Source organism: Sarcophilus harrisii, chromosome 1, assembly GCF_902635505.1.
Source record: "Sarcophilus harrisii chromosome 1, mSarHar1.11, whole genome shotgun sequence".
NCBI classification, from domain to species: domain Eukaryota; kingdom Metazoa; phylum Chordata; class Mammalia; order Dasyuromorphia; family Dasyuridae; genus Sarcophilus; species Sarcophilus harrisii.
This window is the reverse complement of record NC_045426.1, coordinates 592,967,902-592,987,902: the sequence shown is the minus strand read 5'-3', so window position 1 is coordinate 592,987,902 and position 20,001 is coordinate 592,967,902. Positions and strand designations below refer to the sequence as shown.

Sequence of the window (20,001 nt, the reverse complement as noted above, 5' to 3'; positions counted from 1 at the left end):
ATAATACTGGTGCTGGAAACAGCAGATCATTGACAAGTCCTCCCTCCATCCATAAAAATCCAATTGGTTTCTGATTGGTTTTTTTTGTATGGCTTTACAATTACACTATAATTGAATTGGCTTACTTTGTTAAGATTGTTTATGTTGGAAATGAGGAACAGAAGTGAGAAGAAAAATAATATCCAAAATCATTTTAGGATGAATCAATTACCCTGGGGGATCTTTAGTAACCAAGCAAATTTTTTAATTTAAAGAAAAATAAACAATAAAACTTTTTAATCAAAATGGTATTTGAGATTCAGAATAAATTAATTCAGAATAATATTTAAATCCTACATGGTAAAAGTTATTTCTATCTTCACTTGTTTTATAATTTAATAAATATTTTTAGTTAACATAGGAAACTTGCATTATGTCAAATGTATGCAGTTAATACTAAAAAACCTATTATTATGCTTAAAAATATTAGAAATTAAAAGCTTATGCATCTGTAAAAGTTAGACTGATGAATTTGGGAAACTAAAGTAATCAAGATACACTATCTCTAAAAACCTAAAAGAGAAATTCTACTAGAGATTTGTTGAAATATACAAGTCAAATGTAAAAGAGCTCAACACAATTACAGCTGCCTTGACAATTTTTCTTATGTTACACATGCAATATAAGTTTGATAAAATTGAGAAATGTCATAGCTTACAGAAAACACTAAAATTATATAGTCTGATACATTCATTTAGAAATAAGGAAAGTGAGGTCCGGAGAAATTTAGCTATGTATTATAACATATATAATATTACTTTCTATTAAAAAAAAATCTTCATGATGCAAAAAGCCTATAATAATCTATAAAGAAAACTACACATTCAATGGCTTTTCTTCAATAAAATTCTCACATTCTTCAATGCTGCATGAAATTTTAACATTAAGCATACCACTCTAAGTAAAAGGTAATATAAGCATATACCAGCTCCAGCTTGTAAAACAAATGAAACAAAGTTAAAATAGCAGTTTAGATCTGGTTCAGGATAGGTAATCATATAGACAAAGTATTTTTTAAAATTGTTTATTTCTTTTTTTACACACATTGAAGGAAAGCATAATAGAGAGCAGAGTAGGTTCTCCCACCAGAAAATTATTTACACCCAATTTTTTTCAAGCTAGAAATACAAACTTGAAGAGTTACTGGTATATCCCATTTGCAATAATCTCTGCAGCAATCAATTTTCTTTTGTTTGGAAGATACTGAAGAAAAAAATATTGTCTTAAAAGTCTTTTCATTTTGTCTAAGTCCCACCTACTAGCAGTTCAAGTGGCAATGGGAGAATCCTGGTATCCTGGATGGCCTGATGAACACATCGAAATCAAGCAGCTTGCTTGTATTCTAAAAATACTCTTAAACCCATACAAATTATGCTCATACTGTAGAGCTCAAAATCCTTTAAATGGAAATGGTAAACATCTGTTATGACAGTTTCACACCAATTTTGTTTTGTTCTTTCTTCATTAGTCGTTGTGCTTCCTTTTCCATTTTCTTCCTTTGTTGTTCTGCTGCTCTCTTTTCTCTGTCGGCTATTTTCTGCTGTCTAAAATTTAAAAAAAAAAAACATGCATTTTCTCATGTTTCAAAAATGACATATCTCTAAATCTTTATGCAGTCTTCAAGGGGAAACATTATCTTTATTCATAGTTTTAAAAGACTATAATAAATTGTAGGTCTAGAGAATGCAAAATTTCACATCTATTATCTCATTTTAACCTTACCACCATTTTTAGTTTTATCTTTATAACATCCACATAGGAATAGTTGGATATTAATCTCCACTTTACATTTAAGGAAACCAAAGAATAGTACTTAAGTGACTTGTCCAACATTATATAGTTAGTCAATAACAGTGTGTGTGGATGAAAAATTATCTCCTGAATATTATTAATTAACAATTATAGCAGGTATCACGACAAATATGCTGCAATCTTAGAATCAATAGAAACAAAATGTCCAGAAAGAGACCAGTGATACTGTAATTTCTGTGTACCATGATCTGGAGTATTGTGTTCGGTCCTGAATGCAACATTTTAGGAAGGAAACTAACCAACTGGAAATTGCATGTTCAAAGGAAGGCAATCAAAATGGAGAGGGGATTAAAAACCATGCCATATGAGGATATAAAGGAATTGGGGTATTACTTAACTCAGAGCATTTAAGATTCAATAGAGAAAAAGACAAAAGATAAGACTTGCTTTCCTTTGTATCACCAACATTTTGCACAGCACCTGGCATATGGAAAGGGGGAGTTGGAGGGTGGAATAGAGATACTTAATAAATGCTAACTGACAGAGATCTTTAAGAAGATGAAAACAGGAATATGATCCGATCACAAAAAATACATACGAAGGAAATCTATATGGGAAGAACAACATTAAGAATGCTAGAATTTGATTCTCAAGATTATCTGAAAAGGGTGAGGGGATAAAAGGAAGAAGAGAAAAAAGTAAGAGAGGAGAGGAAGAAAGGAAGAAGAAAAGGAGAAGAGATTTTAAAATGCATGGACAGTATTACTGCCAGAAGAAGGCGATTGGGAAGACATAAGTAGCCTCTGACTCATCTACCTACTTTCCTCATCTATATAAAATCTTTATGAAACTGTCCAGAACATGTATTCTAGACATCCTTGATATTGTTAGTAACACTGAAAAAGATTAGAAACAAAACAAGCCTTGCAAAGAGAGGCACCAAGGGACATATAAGGTGAAGGTATATGACCAGCAAGCTCAATATCAACTAATTGCAATAAATAAAAGTGTTATTAGCATCAAAATCCATAAATATTTTTGGAAGCAATATACTGTTCTTAATATTTGCTGAATTAAAAGCTTTTTCTTGTGTAAGCAAGATTAGATGATGAATGGCTTCACTCTTTTGGTCTCAAAGATAGTATTCTCTTCTGCCTATCTAATGCTCACCAGAAGGTCTTATGTCTCTTGAGACATATTTTTCTAACTTCTAAATTGTCCTTCTGAGCTGGGAGAGCCGTATTACAACATGAATCGCTTTTTGGTTGAGAGCATGTGGCATTCATTTATAAACATGATCTAGCAGCAACCACCCCATGTTCTTGTCACATAGTAGCAGTTTAAAAAATAATTAATGATTGATTAATAGAAGAACCTAAAACTATATTGGGAAACTAGGAAGGAAGAAAAGGATTTGAATTATCTCTATCCAATCTGACTACACTTCTAAACTTCAAATATATCCCTATCTATAGGTTAAAGTTTCATTAAATGAGTCATCCTTAACTAAAATTGCAAAACTCCTTATGTTTCCACCTTTAGGATGATTTAACTCGTATATACTTTGGGGATAATATTCACTGGTTAAAAATAAACAACATGAAGCAAAAATTAAATGTTATCCTCTTAAATGATATCTCTACTATAAGATTTGCAGATTATGTATGTAAATTATTTTCTTTGAATTAAAATGTGATCTTCCATATTAATGACTAAATATTAAAAATTCTTATTGTTATTAACATATATGATCTTTAAAAAATAGTGTATTTAAAAAGAAGACTATAAATTCCTATTCCTAAGGACTTAAAAGCTATAACACAACAGTAATTTCAGCTGTTAGGTGGCTCCCTCTTCTGGCTAAACAAATTAGTTTTAATTTTCTGTTCTTAAAACAGCAGAACAAGATTTAAAATGATTTAAAGTACTACAGTTTTTGGTAATGATAACTTCTCATCACTAGGTACTTTCAGATGTTATAACTCTATGTGGTCCCAATGCTTTAGAGTAAGTTCACTATGAAGCAAATACTTCAGAATAAAATTATAATTCAATAGTTTTTTCTAATAAATCAAATTCATCAAAAATCATAAAATTAGAATTTTGGAGCTGTAAATTTTAGAGAATTTATCTAGTCCAATCCCATCAATTTATAGATGAAGAAATTGAGACCCAGAGATAAGGACTACAAGTTAGGTTTACTGATTCAAATCCAGTGTTACTTAAACCTAATGCTAAAATTTTGAAATCACTGTTAATTTTCTAAACAATTTATTAGCTAATACAATAAAAAATTTAAATGCATTTGTTATTAGCTAAATTTCAAGGAAAGGATAGGACATATCTTCTGAAAGTTAAAGTTTCTATTTGAAAACATTTATGTAGAAGTTCCTTTTCATTAATAATTTTTGATGAGCACCTAGTGTATGCTAAGGATCATAAAGGGTAAAATAAACATAAGACATGTAGCCCAGTCTGCAAGAGAAAAAAGTCTGGACTTGGTCGTCAGGTTCAAATCTTGCCTTTAACATTAGTTGTAATCATGGCAAGTCTCTTAGCTTTCTGAATCTCAGCTTCCTCATCTGTAAAATGAGCATCATGATGCAACACCAACCTTTCAAGATTTTTGAAAGCATTAAATGGAAGGATTTAGGTAAGTGAAGTGAAAACAAGTTATATTTTAATAGGAAATAGCATTAACAAAGGCCTCAGTATGGGAATATTTACAGTATATTGATGATTTACTCATAGAATTTAGAAATATGAGGAAGCTCAGGAGTTATCCATAGAAACTATTAAACTAAATTTAATTTTAACTCTTTAGTAATGTGGAGTAACTCCTAATGAACAAAGAAAAAACAATCTTTTAGTTTTTCCAGGAATTTTGACTTAGGTTCAAATAAATTTCTAAAATCTATTGAATAATAGATTTGAATAAATATTGAATAAAATCTATTCCAAATATTGAATTTATTATATGGTTTAAAAGAAAAAGTTGTATATAACAGAAATTCAGTTTCATGGACAATTTTCCTTTTTCTGTTATATTTTGTATATGAAAATGTTCATTTTATTTGAAATTTGTTTAAATTAAGTTTAGAATTTAAAAATTATTAAAAATAAAATTAAACCTGTTATTTCTTCCTACAACTGCGAATTCCTTATGCTTCTATAATAAAAGGGTTTTAATATTTCTAGAGAGCTTGTCAAAATGTCTAATGGCAGTACTATCTTGCCAGATCAGAACATTTATCTATAAAACTTATTAACTTTCCTCCTTTCCATTTTGTCTTACTTCTCTGTTTCAATAAATAATAATAAAGACTAAAATAACTATTCATCCTTCTATTGGGCTCTAAAATTTCTAAAGCATCTCTTTCTTTTCTGACTAAATATTATAACTCAGGTTCAACCCAATGAACCTTTAATTAAAGGGAAAGTATGGGAAAGTCACTATGGGAAAATCACTGTCTGGTTATGAGAGAACTCTCAATCAGAAAGGATTGTAGAGGTCACCTAGTCCCTGTAGCAAAAGAAAGGTACAGCATTCAATATTTTTTTTTAAAAGAGAAGAGAATAATTTTTGGAAAACAGAAGTGTCTAGAAATTATTGGCCAGCAAGACAGGTTTCAATTCTTGCAAAAATAGATGATTTGTAAGTAGTAATAAAGGATATAGTGACTAATAAGAGCTAGAATGGCATCATTAATAAGTTATGTGAGACTATTTCCTTTTGTGACAAAGTTTCTAAAGAGATAAGAGTGATAAAATGCTCTAGACATCATATGCGTGAATTTTAGCAAAGCAATTCACATCACAAGCTTCTCATGCTAAAATGGCGAGATAACAGGACACAGGGCAAGAGTAGTCATTAACAGGTTAATAAATTTGGAGGGAGAAGGAACTCAAGAGCTGTCCTTGGTCCTAGTTTATTTTATGATACCAAGATTGGAGGGATATTTAATGTTAGAAGGTAGTTAGCAGTACAAAAAATATGTGAAGCCATGTGGTAGAATGGAAAGGGCACTAATTTTGGAACAGGAGAGACATATTCAAATTCTGCCTCTGATTCCTACTATTTCTGTGACTTCAGGGAAGTCAAACTCTCTAGGTTATCAGTTTGCTATCTATAAAATAAAGGGATTAGATTACAGGTCCTTTAAGATCTCTGATCCTATACTTGGAAAGAAAAGGAACTAGAAGTAAATTCTATAAACAGGATACTGAATAATATAGATGAAATGTTAAAAGGACCTGTGACTAGGATGGTGGCAATGGGAAGAGAGAGAAGCTGATACAAATAAGAGTTGTTTAAGAAATAGAAGTGTTTGGTAACTGACTAAATATGAAAGATGAAGGAAAGGGAAGAGAAAGAGACATCTCAAAGATGATGGTGACTTATAGAGGAAACTGCCAATCTCCTTCAAGTATGTAGAAACTTAGAAACTTCTCTGAATCAATAAGTTGCCAAGGTTAGTCAATTCTATCTTCACAAAACCTCACATCCATTTCTTTATTCCCATTTATGCAACCACTCACTATCATAATTTAAAACTTCATCACTTTTTGCCAGGCCTATTAAATAGCAATAGCCTTCCAATTAGTTTGACTCTAGTCTCTTCCTTCTCAAAACAATCCAAGACAATTCCCAAATACAAAGTCCTAAAATACAAATCTGATCACATCACCTTCCTTGTTCAAAAATCTTTAGGGGTTCCCTTTTGCCTTTAGAATAAAATATAAAACCTGTAGCCTAGCATTTAAAGACCTCCAAGATTAGGGTCCCCACATGCCTCTTTTTCAGGCCTTTTTCATATTACTCCTCTTTATGTACTTTTTTTTTTTTTTTTTTTTTTTTTTGCTGAGGCTATTGGGGTTAAGTGACTTGCTGAGGGTCACACAGCCAGGAAGTATTAAGTGGGATAGATCTGAACTCAGGTCCTCCCGACTTCAGGGCTGGTGCTCTATCCACTGCACCACCCAGCTGCCCCTATTATGTACTTTCTATGCCAAGAGATAGTAATGTTCTTTACCTCAGGACTTCCTCTGCCTGCCAGGCTGCATCTTCTTCTTCTTCCCATGCATTTGTATTCTCCTGCCAGGTATCTAAGTCACCTAATTCAGGCTAAAAAGAAGAAAATCAAGTAATTATAAAGTAACAGAAAGGGGAAAAAAAAAACACAAAAATCAGTGATAATAAGTGGGGTTCTAAAACAATTGGAATATATGAATGTCTCAAGGTAACATACATTAGTAATTTATTATATGGAACAGTGATCAATAGCTTTTTTTAAATTAGACCCTTACCTACATGCAAATATGTAATTTGCTATTATCAACTGCTTTAACTTCCTTGTCTTTACTCTTTAGAAGGTCAAACACTACAATATTATTTTAGACTTAAAACTAGATCAGTTATAAGACAAACTCTGAAAATCTAATAATTTCTGGTAAATGATTTCCCTTTGTTTCCTTTTACCTGAGGGAAAAAAGGGGCAGTACTTGCAACTCACATTTAAATACCAATAAAAAGCCATTTCTTCATAACAACCCGATTAATTAGGTAAGAGAGAACAACATGAAAAATGCAAGAGGAATTCCAACTACAATAGACACTTTAATTTTTGAGTAAGGGAGTCATAAAAAAGGACTTTTATAGGATACTGTATAAAAGATAGATAGTATGACGTACAGTACATTATGTTTCAATATCTTCATTCTTCAGGGAGAGGGCAAAAGGATACCAGAAGGACTTGACTAACTTAGCCTTAGGTGAGAATATGATTAAATTTGGTGAAGCAGAGCTTTTAAAATCTTCCAAACTCATCATAGTAGCTTCTAGCTATCTGAAGTCATTGTTAGTGACCTATTAGAAAACTGTGAGGACCATTCTCACACTCTTATCTCCCTTTCCAATCCCACTTTTCACCTTCCTCCCTGCGCTCTCCAGAAAGCCACTGTGACTGTCCAAAGCCCCTCTCACTGAGTTCTGCCCTTGAGAATGTACCTTTCTCATCAACAACACATCAAGGTCCTGTTCTCTGAGTGCAGAAGTGGATAGGATCTGATCATGAGTATCATCATTCACATTAAGATATGGACGAGCAAAGAAGCAGTGCTCTGGACACTGGTGGCAATGAAAGACCGAGCCAGAGAATGCTGTAACAATTTCCTGCTAGACTCCCTCTTGGCAGCAGCTAGGTGGCGCCATAGTGCACAGAGCATGGGGCCTGGAGTCAAAAAGACTCTCCCTTCTGGAGTTCAAATCTGGCCTCAAATACTTGTTAGCTGTGTTTCTTAAGCCTGTTTGCCTCAGTTTTCTCATTTATAAAATGACCTGGAGAAGGAAATAGCACAAACCACTCCAGTATTTTTGCCAAGAAAATCCCAAAAGCCATCACAAAGGGTCAGATGTAACTGAAAATGACTGAACAAAAAAACATGAATAACTTCTTGACCTAAAATAATATTTAATTGGTAAGAAAGATATTTTTCTAGAGCATGAGAAAGGCATTCTTTGGAAGTCTTTAGCTTTTACTTACCTATTTCCTAGGCTGCTTCATTCTATCTCATCTCTTACTAAGACTCCCAATGAGAAAAATATATTCAATCAACAATATAACCACATACCGTCCCTCCTTTTGCTTACTCAGAACTTTAAAAGACTCTGCTTCCATATAGCTAAGTAAAATAGTCAAGGTCTGAGTAGAAAGCATGGAGTGGCGTGACCAATTAGAAACACCTGAAAGCCTAAATAAGGAATCTGAATAACATGGAATATTCTCATACTTTATCAAATAGTTCCCTAATCTGGGATAGTAACAGAACTAAACTGATAATACATAAAATAGCAAAAAACTTGTCAAATGTTTATTACACAGAGCAATTGCCCTGAAGGAAAGGATTACTTAGATATTCTAATGTCTGGTAACACATGAGGACTCTAAAATTAAAAACATGAAAAAAGGTCCAAATTCTACATTTATACACCAAAATGTTTTTGAAAAGATGTACACCACTTTTTGAAGTGAAAAATCTTTTGATTAATCTATTACTAATTTAAAGATCAGTTCTGAGTATAACACTTAGTATTCTACTTTTAATGTGTATGCATGAACTATGACCTCAATATTTTGTGAAAGTATATTCTTATAAAAGGAGAGGTAGAATAGAAATGCCAAATCTGTCTGTCATAGGCATGGAATTTCTCCTCCTTTGCCTTTGCAGATCAGAAATACTAATTACTTTTTTTTTCTTCCATAAAAATTTTTTACCAGTATACTTACAGATTGGTGAATAAAAGGAATATCTTGTGTAGCTGCTAATCTGCTAGAGAAACCTGTAGTACCGTCTGGGATGCCAAAATTTAATGGTTCTCTCTTCTTAATAATAATCTGAAAGATTACATTGAAAATTATCAGGTCTTTTTTTTACTTGCTGGATTATAAATAAACTAGCTTATAAAGCATGTAAATTACTTAAAATACTGCAATTTTTTGAGTCACAATAAGGACATGAAGAGTCATTTAAGGTTATAAAAAGTGTTTGGTAGCAATTACAAAAATCTCCCATTAAATAGTAGGAATCTACATTTCTTTATAGGATCATAGGATTTAGAATTCCAAGGAATCTTAAGAATCATCTTGTCTAAGTTCTTGATTTTACAAAAGGAAACTGACATTGGGACAGGACTTTAACAGAGGAGAAAACAACAATTACTACCATGACCAAAAAAATTTATCAAGTGAGTAATTAAAAAAGGATTTTCAATGATTTCTATGTTAGTTAATTCTATTAGAATAAGAAAATGTTTTCAGTTACAAACTCCTTAAAATATAATTAATCAATTCCAAATAATTCCACTGAGTTGCTCAGACATACTTTCTGTGTTTTCCTAATAGTTGGTGCCATATCTTTAAAATAGTCAGGTTCCAACTGTTCCATTGTATTTTGTTGTGCTGTACCATTGCCATTCCCTCCTTCAATTTTTATACTTGTGGGTGCATCTTCATCCCAGGAGCTCCAGTCTTCAACTTCTGACTAAATGCAATTGCATAATATCATGTTAATCACAAAAGGAAATGAATTTATATGCAATAGTAATTATTTAAAAGAGATTAGTTAAATCAATTGAGCCCTTTGCAGAAATCACCTGCTTAGGAACTGGTGAATAATCCACTGTGGTTGGTAAAGTTATTTGATCTCCACTTAATTTCCGTCCTCTGCCAGACCTGAAATAAAAATATGAATAATTCCTTTCCAAAACTATTAAACAACAATATTCAATTAATGATAGAATAGTAAAATGATAAACTTACTTTTTAATACAGCTATTGTTTAAACATGATAACAAATTAAGAAAAGATATAAAGAAAAGATTTTGGAGATTTTTTGAAAAATACTGGGAATAGGGAATGATGATATAATAATATAATACCTAGCATATTTTGGATTTTAATAGTTATGAAGAGAAAATGAAATTGTTACTTCCTTCCTGAGACTAAAGAAAAAAGCAGTTGACTTTCTTCCAATTACTGATTATTTTAGAAGATCCACGAAAAAAGAATTCAGTTCCTTATAGAATCAAACTTTTGCTTTTTTTTTTTTTCTGATTGCTATTTATGTAAAAATTTATTTTAGGTATAAGAGAATCTGACCAAAAGCATTTTCTGACCAAATTGAAGGATAGTTATAGAAGAGTTATCCAAACTACTTTCATGTGAAAATTATTATTTGCTGCTTAATTTTTCAAAACTTCTGATACACATTTAAGCTACAGCAACTTCATGTCTTTATGCTTTCACATTCTTTATACTATCAATACAATGATCTGTGAAAGCAGGAACAACTTATAATATTCTTTATATGTCCCATAATGTCTAGTACACAGTATTTTGCACATAAATGTTCAATAAGGATACACTGAATGAAGACTTTAGTAATACCAAAAGCAAACACTAAAGAAGTTCTCATGTTCCACCAGCTGCTTTACTTGATTTCTACTTCAGGAATATCATACTTCCCCCTCAGGATAATTATCACTAGAAATGTTAATCATCCTAGAGATAGCTTCAACTCTGATACTCAACACTTTTTCATTATCCTCAGTTGCCTCTCCCTCTAATTGAAGGTGGAACAACCCTCTTGCCTCCCCAGCAGAAAACAAAAAAAGTCCTTGCAAAGCTTCCCCTTTATAGACAGCTCAGAATTCCCACATCTTTATTTTCTACTAGCTACTCAGCTTGGTTTCAATTCTACAAATATAATTATGTTAAAGAGCTTTGGTCATGACCTATTTCATCTACAGCTTCCTTTTGTATACTGTCTTCCCCTATTAAGACAGTATAAACTTTTTGAGGACAGAGACTGCCTTTCTTATTTGTATCATTAATATTATTGACTATTGACTAAACAACAAAGATAAGTGGGGAAAAAAGCAACAGTTTTTTAAATTGAAAAGCAATAATTTTTATACATTATTTTTTTTTATAAACTTTATAAAATATTTATCCTCAATACACTAGTGAATCTTTTTTCACTGAAAAAAGACAGCTAAAATATTTACTAGATTTTCCTACTTTTCCCTCCATTGATTCCCCTATAATGATTATTCTATGAATATATTTAAAATAAAAATTTTGACTTCCCTTAAAAATTCAGAAATGAATTCTATACCAATGTATCATCTCATGGTGTCTCATTTTCCTCAATTGTAAGCAGAACTGTCTAACTGATCTTTGCATCTCAGTTATTATTACAATATGCTGAAAATTATTAAATGTCTGCAGACTGAATTTATCTTTTTGAAATAAATTGATTAAAACTACATATATACCTTTTCAGCAAGCAATATGCAGCATTTTCAAACCTGAGCAACTGAAAAGCTGTCAAATTAATTAATTTTATGCAAATAAAATATTAAAACTTAAACTAGAAAGCATGTCATTGTAACTAACTCTCTTATACAGCAGAAGTATCAAATCCTAAGTATAACTTGAATCAGATTAAAATGTAATTGGGAAACATTTAACAAAAAAATTAAAAATAAAAATACAATATAGATAATGCTAATTTGAGGTTTACTAGGTCAATTACAAGCCTGTAGGCATCCACTTCTATTTGAGTATGATAACCACTGTTACATGTTACTGTATATTATGGAAATGAAAGAAAAATAGTAGCTTGTGGTGTTCTCTTCTTTTGTAGAATATATGAAGGTTCTCTGTGAGCAGGTTTCTTGGGGAGGTTTTCTGGAGGCAGCCTTAGTTTTCAGTTCAGAGTAATAATCACCTCAAATACAGCTAGCTGATAAAATCCAAACGTTTATTTTCCCCTTCCAAGTCTTATCTCTTTCCTTGGGCCCAGTTAGCTTTCTTAAAGGCCTCTCTTACTCCTTGGTTCCAAAAGTGCTTGCAGCTTGTCTTTTAGCTCTTCCAACTTCTGCCTCTAGCTCAACTCTGACACGTGGCTTCTTCTGAACTGATTGACTGAAGCTCTTTCTATGCTCTTTTGGAGGTGTAAACTCAAAGATTGACTTCTCCTCCAAGAGTGGATTATGGGATCAGAGAGTGGGATTATGGGAGGTGTGAATTTGTGAATCTCATACTAAATACTAACTTGTGAATCTCCCAAGAGTGTGAACTAATGTGTGAACTCTCAAAGGTGCAAACCCAAGCACAAAAGCATTGCTTCCATCAATTCCAGTGAGTTATCACCTTGTATCAAATTCTGGCTCATAACAATAGCTAAATTTTTAGAGTTAACATATAAATTCAATAAAAACCAAAGTTCTTATATGCTAAGCACAAGGCATATAAGAATAAAAAAAGAAACTTTCTCTGACTTATAAGAAATTATATATACCCCTGAAGAAGCCAGGAAACTCTTTGGGCTAAGAAGAATTCTTACATTTTAGGAATAAGAAGAGAGTAAAGGGAAAATTCCAAAGCCTATGAAATGCTTCTGAGCTTTGAAAATGTTACAAAATAGGCTTTGCAACCAAAGCACTGATACTACATAATACTGATCAATGGTTATCCTTCTTAACTAAATAACTTTCCACAAATAGTCCAAATTAGGGTGGTTTTTGTTTTGTTTTGTTTTTAATCCTAGGAATATAAATAAAATGGGGGTAGGGGAAGCATTCACTTCATTGAAATTTGCTTAACAAATAATCTAGATTCCTTATGTCTTTTAACACAAAAAGGTATTCTTAATTCAATATAACAAAAAAAAAAAAAAAAAAAAAAAAAAAAAAAAAAAAAACCTAATAATGATGTGTACCTATTTCAAGTTCATAGAAGTTTTCCATATAAACAGCATTAGTGATGATTTCATCAGTATTAGGAGTTTCCAGAGGAAGCTCCTCCATTAATATAGACTGTTATTTATCACCTTCATTAACATATAGTCTTAGTCAGGGGCACTGAAAAGTTAAGTAACTTTTTTACTATAATGAAGTCAATATGTGTCAGAGAGGCTTTGTATCTAAATCTTCAGCCTCTAAAGTCAACTTTCTATCTAATTTGCTGTTTCACTTAAAGTAGCCTTAAGATAACATTAAAAAAAGAACTACTTTAATATGTTAAATTCTAGTAGGAAAATCCTATAAATCTACTTATAAGATATCAGAACTATGAACTAATAATTTCTTCTTAGAACGATTTAGGAATTTCAGTGGACTGCAAGCTCAATTAAAGTAAAAAAAATACACAGAACTTCAATTTCCAGAACAAAGGCACTTTTAACAGCACATGTGGAATTAATACAATTGGTTCTGAATGCTACATCTTAGAAAGAGTAACAACAAAATAAAGAGCATTCAGAAGAGGAAGAACAGGAGGATAAGAGGTCTGGACCATACAAAGGTGAGGTGTTGATGGAATTCAAGAAAAAAAGACTTAGGGCTAGCATGATAGCTATTTTCAAGCATCTGAAAGGTTGACAGAAAAGAGATTAGACTTTTTCTATTTAATATAACAGTACCAAGAGCAATGGAATGAAGTTTAGGGAGATAGATATAGATTGATGTAAAGAAATTTTTTTTAATAATTAGAACTGTGCAAATTTGGAATGAGCTGCTTCAAAAAAGAAAAATGGTGGGTATATCTACTTATAGACAAGTAATCTAGAACCCACCTATTCCATAAAACAAAAGGGATATTTTATACTGACAAATACAATAAAGAGAAATTAATAACAATGCTTCTATACTTAATCTTGATACATAAATTAAAAACAAAACTTTAAGGAAAACAATCTGATTCAATTTAACATAATACTGCTCCGCTCTCTTTAAGGATAGGCTAGCTGACCTCATCAAGAGCATTACAGATGGGAGAGCTCAGATTCTATCATTCTATGATAGCTATACTTAACGTTACACATACATCATTTTCAAAAATTGACAGTATACAATTGATTTTATTAGTATTATAATAGGCTGTGCAGGAGAAATAACATACATATATACATACATACATACAAACACACACATATAAAACTATAAAAAATACAGAGTAAAGATGATGATTTAATTCACTATTAAAAAGTAAAAGTATTTCTGTTCTTAGCTTTCTCTTAATGGCTACTTCAATAATACTGTCTCTGAAATGAAATAGATTTTCTTTAAGAATTATAAGAATATTTGGTTACCTCCTGTTTTTTTCTTCCCTTGAAGAGGAAATGTTTTCTCATTTGATAATGAATCATTCCAAACATTTGTCCTTTTCTTTACCCATCCTTTTTGTATTAAATACTTTATTCATACTAAAATGCTACAGAATGCTGCTGATTGGAGTTACATTTCAAGAAAGCTTAAATGTTATAAAAACTCAATCTATTCCTTAAGAAGCTAAAATTATTACCAGAACAAGAAGTCTTTCTTAGAGTGTTAATAAATTTCTTTTCCTTTAAAGTTTGGTTACTCACTTTATCTGACCGCCAGACTTAGAATACTATCCTTTGGATTCTCCTTAACTTCAGGGTTAGTGTTCTACCCACTGCATCACCTAGCTATTTCTATCCCTTGGGTTGTCAAGAAATGCAGAATGAGAAATTAGTTGCCACACAAAAGATTATTACTCTTGTCTCTAAAACTAAATGTACTATTTAAAACATATCTACTAAACATGTTTTTTATATGGTAAGAAATAACAGAAAGATGGAGAAAAAATAATTCAATGTATTCCATTGTATAGTCCCGATGCCATTTGAGTTTTTTCCCAGCAGAAGACATATTTTTGTTTTGTTAAGTTTACCAAAGAGAAAGGAAATAAAATTCTAGGAAAAATATCACTTATTTTAAAGAACTATATATCAAGAGAATATTGTTGCTGACCAGACAACAATAAAAAAAGAACAAAAGAACCGAAACAAGACATAAAAACTTCTACTTACCTGCATATTAACCTCTTAATGAATGACAGCACTGTGGCTAGGCAAGTACAAACTTTAAATAACCGGAACTGTGTGATAGCCATGACGGGAAGCAGAACCTGTGAAAAACAAACATAACACAAATGCATCAAGGAGATAAATATCATGAACCATACATATGCTTCTTTTCAAGCTGAAAATATCATTTAATAAAAAGGACAATTCTGAGAATGTGATAAAACATTTTAAAACTTATCCTTGGTAACCACAAATATAACAAAATATATTAACAAGTACATGTTTTTAAAGCAAATCCCTTGTCAAAAGATCGTTTAGACACCTAGAAAGAACCCATTTTTAACAATCAGATTAAGCTAAACTTTTAAAATTGTCTATAAAAAAGAATATTTATGTGATGAATCAAGTTGTTTTATTAGGATTATTTAAGATTGTTATTCATGATGATGTGTATGAGTCATGTAAATGGAACTTGAGAAAATAGACTAATTCTAACAGAAAACAAACTTATTTATGTATTACACAAAAGTAAAAAGAATGCATAATTCTAAGAAAAGGACAGTGAATAGGTATCATGGGGATAATCCCTTTTAGGTAAAACAGCATAAATTTATCAGCTGCTCCTAAGGAGGAAGAGATCTTAAGATGTTAGGATTTAGGGAAAGTACTCAAAGGATAGAGGATTTCAAGAGACTGAAGAACTCTATTTTTACTAAGTCCCATTAGTTTCAATATTCCACTATTTAGAAGGTGTGAGTGATAGCCCAAAGAAGAGGATATTTAAAAGGAAAAAAGACTTTTCTGAATTGGAAAGTCTCATAATTAAGGCATAGTTCCAGGAATGGAAAGAGGTAGAGTCTTGAGTAGACTGGTTTCACTGGAGTTAAATAAAGAAGAGTCATGTTATAAAGATGGAAAAAGTTTTTAGCCTATCTGAGTGAAAATTCAATATCTAACGATATTTAACATTAGTGGAGATTAAAATAAATAAGTTGAAAAGGTACTGTATAGAATGGGAAATGTCAATGAATAAATATCCAATTATGTGCATATATATGCACATATATATGTATATCTACAAACATATGTATGTTTATATTTGATTAATCTAATAAGATTAAAATCTAATTTCATAAAGAAATTTAAGAAATCAATTAAGAATGGATGAGAAAGTCCTTTTAAAACTAAAATAATATAAAATAGTATTTTTATTACTAGTATATGTCAAAGTAACAAAAATACTGTCAACATGAACAACATATATAGGGCAATCCACATATATCACTGAAGGTATAAACATGAACATATTGCACCAAAAAAGCTTTAGATATAAGAAAGTGAAAAAACAATCATTGCATAAAACTTTATTCAAGCTTTTCCTAAAGTAATTCTTCTTAAAGTTGTAGTTTTAAAATGGAAATATTTAGTGATCAAACATACAACACATAGACTTTTTTCTGTCAATGAACAACCATTTATTAAGCACCAACTATGTTTATTCCATAATATCTTACAGTCATTCTAATGAAAAATGGCCTGAAAATTTAATCTAATTCAACAAAATATATTAAATGGGATAGCTAGGTGGCACAGTTTATAGAGTCAGTCATGAATTCAAATATGTCCTTAGACACCTTAGTACCTGTGCGATCCAGGGCAAGACATTTAACCTCAGTATGCATTAGTTTCTTCACATGTAAAATGAAAATGATAAAAGCTTCTACCTCACAAAGTTGTTGTAAGGATCAAATTGATTTTTCTAGCTGAGTCATCTGTTTAAGCATCCAAACATTATTTGTTTCAATTATTTTAAATAAAATTCTTAGTGAAATACATTAGTAAACAGTTATATTAAACACATTTTATGATGATTTGTGGTTATCATAACGGCCAGTTACCATGCTGTACTATATACAATGTACTTGGATACATGTTAATTTGACAGCCATTTTGCAGAATTCAGTTTTTTGTACAAATTTCTGATGACCAAAAAAAAAAAAAAAGCTATCTTTTCACACAAATAGCACAAAATTTTCCACATGACCTCTTGTGCTAATAGCTTAAACTGCACTAAGACTTTTGGGATACCCTCTATAAAAGATGTCTTTTTGCAAAATTTCAGATAAAATACTTTATAAAAGTTATTGTTAAATAACCAAAAAATTCAGAAAAATCAATATAGCAAATTTTTTTTTAACAATATTTCCAATCTGGTAAATTCAAAATATTTATCTGAGCCACAAAGATAGGAATACAAAATTGAAGAATAGTCATTTTTCTGTGTTTCACATTCAGGGAAAATTACCTAAATAGTTGTACCCAAGAAACAAAAATAATCCATCTAATAAAAAATTTGTGACATGCTGTCAAGAAGAAAGACTTGAGGAAATAACTTCTTCCTTTCAAGCATTAGTAATGTAATTAGTTTCACAATTAATGCAATTCAATAAGCAGGTATTTATATGAATTGTGGGCATAACTATAAATCAACATCTCAGAAAGGGTAGAGGAAGAGAAGAAGCATTTTTAAAGTGTCCTGTACCAGGCACTATGCTAAACATTTTTTTAAAAAACAAATATTTCATATGATCCTCACAACAACTCTGCAAAGTAGATACTATTTTTATTTCTATTTTGTAGTATTAGAAACTAAAGACAGAACCTGTCTAGGATCACAAAGAAGCCTAGAACTTTAGTCTAATATCTTTAAGAGCCTAATAGACATCTGTACCTGAATGTTTTGTTAGTATCTTCAACATATCCAAATTGAAATCAGAGGAACATCGATTTAGATCTGTGAAGTTTTAGAAAGAATCAGAATCAACCCTCTCATTTTACATAGATGAGAAAATTGAAATTCAGAAACTTATTTGCCTGGGGTTGCACAGCTACTTGACAGTTTTCCTTACAAAGTTCTGAAGCTAGATTACTGCCATCATCCACTGTCTTTGTTTCTATTTACGTAATGTCAGAAGTTAGCTGGAAGAAATTATGAAGCCACATTGACTAGCCTGTACAAATTTATATCATCTCAGTTCCAACCTTACAGAAGCAGTAAATCCTGCTCCCTCTTCTAATTGTTCCTATTACTATCAAGGGTATCACCATCCTTCCATTCATAAAGTTTACCTCATTCTCCCTGACTCAATACAGTCAACCAAATACCAAATTTTGTTCATTTTTCTTCTATAATACCTCTTTTCTTCCACTCATCTCCCTCTCTGTTTTTGCCACAACCATCTTAGTCCAGGTCCTTATCACACCACACACTATGTATAAAAACTTCCTAGGTAGTTTCGCTGTGTCATGTCTCTCCTCTCTCCAATCCATTTTTCACCCCTAAATAATATTTCTAAAGCACAGTTCTGACCAAGTCACTTCCTTTCCACCATACAGCAATTTTCCATATCCTGTAGGATCAAATATAAACTCTTCTATTTGGCTTTTAAAGTTCTTCACCACTTGGCTTTAACCCCACTTTCCTATGTCTCTTAGACATTATTTTCCCTTCATGCCTTCTTGGCACTAGGTGGCTCAGTGGATAGAGAGCTGGGTCTGGAGTCAGGAAAATCTGAGCTATGACCTCAGATACTTACTAGATGTGTAATCATGGTATCTATAGTATGACCTAACTGCCCTCCTGTTTATTCTCTACACAGGACATTCTCTCATTTCCATCTATCAGATTTTTTTGTCTCTCAAAACTTCTCAGATATTATCTTTTATATCAGATCTCTCCAGATATCTGTTCCAGCTGTTGTCTGAAATTGTTAAATTTATTGCACATGTACTAGTACATATATTGAATGCCTAGACAACTATTAAGCTCAGGACCTGCTAAGCTTTTGTTCAGGCATTCCTAGAGTTTTAGTCTCCAGGAGGTGCTCAATAAGTGGTAGTTGACTGTCTTCAGATGATTTCCTTTTTCAAAAATTCTTCACACTAAAAGTTTAAGTAATTTTTTTTTAAAGTAATTTTCACAGCATTCTCCTCAGATATTATTCTCTATTCAAAACATCTGGAACAAACCTACTTTTCTCCACTTCTCACACTTATCCTCTCCCTTCTTGCATTCTATATTCTACAGACTATATATTCTATATTCTAAGCAAACTTGATTTCCACACACCCCATTGATTGAATTAAATCAACAAATTCTGCTTCCATCCAATCTTTCAAGCAGAATGTTTTCCTGGAACTTGTTTAAATTCCTTCTTCAGGATTAAACTCAAGAGTCAACCTCTTCCACAAAGTTTTCCTTAACTTGTCTTTCTCTCTACCTAAAAGTGATCACAGTTTTCAAATTTCTCTGATCACTGTTGCTTGAACTCTTTCAATACATTCAATCATTTGGTATAGTTTACATTCCTTTTTAGATTGTAAATTTCCTGAAAACAGAGCCCGTTAAATCCCTGTTTCCTCAGGATCTAGCACAGTACCTTGCATATGATAAGCCATTAATAATTTAAATTAATAATGTAGTATATCCCCAATTTTGCTGTCAATACTAGAGCTACCAGAATGTCATATTCTCTGACCTTTTAAATCAACTTTCTTGGGCCAAATTAAAATATACAATATTCTTAATTGATGTTTTATTTCAACAACTGTTACTTCCCAGAAAAGACTTAAAAGTACAAAAAAATGCAAACTACAAGCTGTCTAGTGCTATCATTAGGACTAAATAGATTTTCAGAGATGTGGAACAACTCTACTAATAATAAAGTCGTGGTACTGACTTTCCATACTTTCTCCAACAATAAGTTTTTTCAATCAACTAACATTTATAAACTTCATACTTATAAACAGTTCATG

General features: G+C 31.5%; 1 protein-coding gene across 2 annotated transcripts in view; it reads right to left on the bottom strand.

Moving 5' to 3' along the window:
- Nucleotides 1-1,047: 1,047 nt before the first annotated feature.
- The window catches only part of EBAG9 (estrogen receptor binding site associated antigen 9), a 37,522-nt gene continuing 18,568 nt past the window's right edge, over nucleotides 1,048-20,001 (bottom strand). For both annotated transcript variants that reach the window (XM_031947126.1, XM_031947127.1), the window contains exons 2-7: nucleotides 15,190-15,287; nucleotides 9,944-10,022; nucleotides 9,673-9,831; nucleotides 9,078-9,185; nucleotides 6,825-6,916; nucleotides 1,048-1,583 (exon numbers count right to left, since the gene is read on the bottom strand). In XM_031947126.1, the coding sequence (XP_031802986.1) occupies nucleotides 1,463-1,583; nucleotides 6,825-6,916; nucleotides 9,078-9,185; nucleotides 9,673-9,831; nucleotides 9,944-10,022; nucleotides 15,190-15,272 (642 nt within the window). In that variant the 5' untranslated portion in view covers nucleotides 15,273-15,287 and the 3' untranslated portion in view covers nucleotides 1,048-1,462. The remainder of the gene's footprint in view (nucleotides 1,584-6,824; nucleotides 6,917-9,077; nucleotides 9,186-9,672; nucleotides 9,832-9,943; nucleotides 10,023-15,189; nucleotides 15,288-20,001) is intronic.